The sequence below is a fragment of the Monodon monoceros genome, unplaced genomic scaffold (assembly GCF_005190385.1).
Source record: "Monodon monoceros isolate NGI ecotype Baffin Bay Population unplaced genomic scaffold, NGI_Narwhal_1 Contig1680_ctg1, whole genome shotgun sequence".
Lineage (NCBI taxonomy): Eukaryota > Metazoa > Chordata > Mammalia > Artiodactyla > Monodontidae > Monodon > Monodon monoceros.
The window spans coordinates 1-5,283 of record NW_021697550.1 but is presented as its reverse complement, the minus strand read 5'-3'; the positions used below and the strand labels follow the sequence as shown (position 1 = coordinate 5,283).

The 5,283-nt window shown below is 38.5% G+C and overlaps 1 protein-coding gene across 1 annotated transcript; it reads right to left on the bottom strand.

Annotated features, from left to right (window-relative positions):
• LOC114890603 (rab GDP dissociation inhibitor beta-like) lies at window positions 1–4,100 on the bottom strand. Its single transcript, XM_029214276.1, has 5 exons — window positions 3,978–4,100; window positions 2,200–2,371; window positions 515–659; window positions 276–330; window positions 1–187 (listed from the first exon to the last, which is right to left on the bottom strand). Exons 1-5 carry the CDS (start codon window positions 4,047–4,049, stop codon window positions 107–109), a joined length of 525 nt encoding a protein of 174 aa, XP_029070109.1. The 5' UTR covers window positions 4,050–4,100; the 3' UTR covers window positions 1–106.
• Window positions 4,101–5,283: the final 1,183 nt, after the last annotated feature.

The window sequence follows — 5,283 nt, the reverse complement described above, 5'->3', positions numbered from 1 at the left end:
ATTTTAAGTTTGTCCTAATTAGATGATAACATGTACTGCTGTTAGTCTTCCCCATAGATGTCATTTTTCTTGCGCTTCATTTCCTCAAAGTCAAACTTGAATCCCATCATCCTCTTATAGATGTCCTTAATGTCATCACAGGTTGTCTCAAAGTGAGTTGTCGCATCATACGTACGGATATAAAGATCTGGAAATGAAAGTCACAAAGACTTCAGACTATTTAGTGATGTCTCCCAATAAAGCCTGGTAATTACCCTTTTCAGATTGCCACTCACCTGGCTTTCTGTTCCCAAATCTTTTGGTACAAGGAGGTCACTGATGCTTACGAATCTGGAGGGGAAAAAGAATTAAGTAAGCAGGGAAGTTGACACGCCCACTCACCGCTTTGCCTGAAATTCAAAACCCAGGCTGGTAAGAGATGATGGCTGCTCTCATTGTTCTCATGGGGTTCTGTTCACCATGGAGCCAAAGGCAATCCTGGGTTTGAGCTGCTATAAATGAACACATCACTTACTTCTGCTCAATTGGTTCCAAGAGTTCCAGAGCTGGTCTGATTTCTTTCTCGGGCTCCTTGGTCTCCACGGTTGTGCTGGCGATGGCAATGTACTTGCCCTGTGCGGCCACATTGTGTGCGGAGGAGATCATGCAGACATAGATATCTGCAAGCAAGCAAAGCCACCTCACTGCCAGGGTCTTTAAACCTTGGGCCTGTGCGTGCACTCAGTTTCACCCATACTTCACTGAGGTGTGAGTTAAAATTACTTGGAACAGACTGGATATTCTAAGATTAAGTTCTATATGGAGACAAACAAGGTCATACATAAAATATACAAATATTCAGCAACGCTTAGCCCACTGGAGATGAAGGATTTATGTGGTAGTGAACGGTGGACGGGGAGATGACATTCTCTACCCAGATGTCACAGCTCACTGTGGAAACCTGTCTTCCTCTCTGAACCCTGCATTTAGAAAGGTTTTGAACAGCTAAGATAGGATTTATTTAACTACTGATTTCTCATTTTTTAAGCAATATAAAATTGAAAACACAATAAGCTATTCTTGAGTTGGCATAAGCTCATAATAATTCCATAGATTCTACTTGTCTGTATACTACTAGTTAACTACATAATTTCCAATATAAGAGATAATTACTGGGTTCCCTTTACTCTTTTTACACTCTCCCTGACCCTGAGATCTACTTGGGAACCCTTGAAAGATTACTTTCGTCTGTGTCTCTTAGTTCTCATAATAATCTTCTGTGATTTCGTCTCTTACATGGAAAAAAAAATTAAAAGCTTTAGGGCTTCTAATTGAAAGGAAGATGGGAAAAGCTAGTGGATGAAAGAAAACTGGTTAAAGCAAACAGATTAGGAATTACGATTTCAGAGCTAAGTCCTGATCTTTTTTTTCTAATTTATTTATTATTTATTTTTGTCTGCATTGGGTCTTCATTGCTGCACGCGGGCTTTCTCTATTTGTGGCGAGCAGGGGCTACTCTTCGTTGCATTTCACAAGCTTCTCATTGTGGTGGATTCTCTTGTTGCAGAGCACAGGCTCTAGGTGCGTGGGCTTCAGTAGTTGCAGAGCGTACACTCAGCAGTTGCGGCTCACGGACTGTAGCGTGCAGACTCAGTAATTGTGGCGCACGGGCTTAGTTGCTCCGTGGCATGTGGGATCTTCCCAGACCAGGGATCAAACCCGTGTCCCCCACATTGGCAGGCAGATTCTTAACCACTGCGCCACCAGGGAAGTCCTGCTAAGTCCTGATCTCAATCAGAGAAATCAAAGTTGTTTTCTAGCACACTGCTAAAATCAAATACAAGTATTAAGTTGACAAATCATGACACAAAAGCAGTGCTGTCAGTGCTGTCATCAGCTCAAAGTAACAGTGAAATCAGGTCAACTAATAAGCATAAACCTCCACAAGGCACACAATGTTCAAACCAGGCAAGACTGCCTGCTCATCCAGTCCAGCCTCTCAGTTCTACAGAAGAAATGGAGGCCCAAAGAGGGGGGTACAAGTCCAAGGCAGGGCTCCTAAGCAAACGTTTCCATTTCAAAGTGATGACTTAGGATCTCTATGAGCTAAAAGGGATACATCACATTTTATTTTCCATATGTAAACTAAAGTCTCTTCACTGTAATAGAGCAGATAGAATTCGTAATTTCTACACACATCTGCTTATCTTCAAAACTGACCTGACTTCCGATTGACTTGGTTCTGTGGAATAATGATCTGGCAGGAGTTGGCATCGTTGGTGTTCTTGATGGGGTGGCTGAGGATACAGATGACTCTGATCACCTGGCCCATTTTTTCGACTCGATCTTTCACGTAGCTGGGATCACAGATGAGCTGCTTACAGCGAGCAATCTGTAATAAAACATTAATGGGTATAATGATGCCATCGTTCTTGAACATCGCCTGTTATCTTCAAGTTAACTGTAGATAATTAGTGAATTACAGATAACTATTAAAACTAGCTTTGCCGACAATCCCTATAAATTCTCCTGGAGCAAATCTATAAATTCTAAATCTTATTGAAATATTAGGGAAAGTGTGTTGCATGGTTTTCAGACACATAAGTTTTAAAACTGGGCAGAAGAGGGTTAAAATCCTGGCTCTACCCAACCTCAAAGAGGTTGTTGTTAGGATTAAATGAAACAGTGTATTTAAGAAATGTCATTATATGTAAATGGACCCAGTGAAAAGTAAATGGTCTATAAATAGCTCTTTCTAATATTAGAAACAGACCATAATCTCTCCTTTTAAGACTATACTTACTAAGTAAAACTTAAGTTGCAAGATAAATTATGTATTATTATATTATCGTCTTCCTCTTTATATCAAAGCCCTGAAATGTCCTAAGAGGAAGCAGTTGCCTAAAGCAAAGAAAAATGGAATGAATAAAAAGAACTGAGATATCAGATTAAGACGTTTATCCCTATTCCTAAACATCTATTATGTGTATGCTGGAAGCACAATTTATTTACAAAAGACCTACAACAATAAAGGGTCAGATGGCCAGCTAGTGAGTATAGATTATATGGTCTGAACCCATAGAATACCATCAGGAATCCCCAAATATATATATATATATATATATATATATATATATATATATATTTTTTTTTTTTTTGTGGTACGCAGGGCGGAGCACAGGCTCCGGATGCTCAGGCCCAGCAGCCACGGCTCACGGGCCCAACCACTCCACGGCATGTGGGATTTCCCGGACCGGGACATGAACCCGTGTCCCCTGCATTGGCAGGTGGACCCTCAACCACTACACCACCAGGGAAGCCCCCAAAATACTTTTTTAAACATAGTTTTTCAGTTTCTTTTTTGAACGGTTCCATTTGTAAAAGTTGATGGTTCATGAAATATGGTCTGGCTTGCAGACCAACAGCACTGGCATCTGAGAGCTTGCAAGAAAATGCAGACCCACCACAGACCTACTGAATGAGAAACGTGTACTCTGACAAAATTAACAATTTACATTCATTTCAAATTTGAGAAACACTGCTCAAAACTCCACCCGACCAGTTCCTTGGCTAAACCCAAAATAAAATAATGTTAACAGTAATGATTAACATTACTAATATTTAATAATTTAATAATAATAAATTAAATAATAAAATAGTATTGGCCAAGCCCCAATTCAACCAATAAGTTATAAGTGGTACATATAAAGCTAAATTTAAATGAAAATTTGGGAGACAGACACCAACCCACACTACATATGTAATACTTACCATTTAGAGCTCATTCATAATTTGTTTTAGTCTTAAGCAACAATCAACACAACAGAAAATATTAAACATTATCTATAAGTTTTCAGTCATTATGAATACCAAGTTACCATAAAGAAAACATATATAGTGTGAAATCTAGGATCGATGTCCATACCAAATTTAGTACTTATTAAACAAAGTTTTCTTTACAAGAATATAATATTTCTTAAATTGTAAAAGCTACTTACCTCTCCTTCAGATTTTACACCAATCACTTTTCCATTTTGCGTAATGATTTCTTCAATTGGTTTATTCAGCATGTAGGTACCTCCATAAATAGCACTTAGCCTAGCAAAGTATTTAAACTATAATTAGTAATTATAATTGTAATTATAATCAATCAGTAATTTATAATTATTTCAACTACTAAAGTCTCCTTTCTTAGATTTTAATGAGTTACAGGAAACATGTATTTGTTCAGTTTCCTTCCAGAAGGCATTAGTTTAAGTCATAAAAGCATCAATTCTAAAACAGTCAAAACCATGTAATGATGTCTCACATTCGTAGTTATCAAGTGCAAACAAACCACACTGACCAGTAATGGAATAACAGCTTGTAAGTCTAATCCTCCTGCATATTAAAAATTAAGACTCTGAACAAGCAAAAATCTATCAGAAAGCACATTGGACAGTGAGTAAAAGCAGGCAGAAACTAGACAAGAGACTTGAAGGAAGCAATTGGATGAGATCTTCATGTGGTTTGTATGGCTCTTCCCCTGACAGAATGACCTACCCAGTCCTTGTAACATGGGACAGCTAGAACAGAAGCAAAAAACCTGCAGTCTTACTGATTTAACATGCCATAAGATAGAGTTTGGGGCTGTATGAGGAGATAAAAATTGTGGGAGAAAGTCTTCCAAAACGGGGAGCAACCAAATTATAAAATCTCTTCAAATACTTAACTAACTCCAGAAATGCTTGTACACAGGAGAGAGACTCCAAGGAACCCAGGAAAAAGCAAAAGCTAAAAGGCAAAAAGACTTGAGGAGAAACTACAGCTACAGGCCTTAAGGACAAATAAGTTTGAAGTTTGAAACTGCCATATTAGAGGAACTTGGTACATACCTTGGGCTTTCCAACGAAACCCCAGAGGACCACACCTCATGAAGGATTCAGCCAAAGACAAAAGACCCCCCACCTACAAAGTATAAAATCAAGTCTCCAAAAGTTCAAGGTGAACGGCCAATAGTTTAACTGCCAACTCAAAACTAAAATCAACACTCATCACAGAAAGAATCCACCATCTCTACAATATACCAGTCAGTTATGTCCAACATACAATCAAAAATTACTGGACACATGGAAAAAAAGAAAATGGAAAAAAGTAAAGAGGAAGAGTGATCAAAACAAACAGATGCCCAGATTACTGATGCTAAAATACACAGGGAGTCAAATGCAGCTACTACGAATATGTACAAGGACAAACATCCTTGTTCAAAGATCTATGTTCAAGAACGTTATAGGAGAGAAGTAAAGAGGGCAATGTAGGAAGACA

Excerpts from the sequence above, each read along its gene's own strand:
- LOC114890603 (XM_029214276.1), bottom strand. The coding sequence starts at position 4,049 with ATGCTGAATAAACCAATTGAAGAAATCATTACGCAAAATGGAAAAGTG. Across the intron at positions 660-2,199 it reads CCAAGTCAATCGGAAGTCAG|ATATCTATGTCTGCATGATC; the intron begins GTCAGTTTTGAA and ends GCTTGCTTGCAG. Across the intron at positions 188-275 it reads ATTTGGGAACAGAAAGCCAG|ATCTTTATATCCGTACGTAT; the intron begins GTGAGTGGCAAT and ends TTTCATTTCCAG.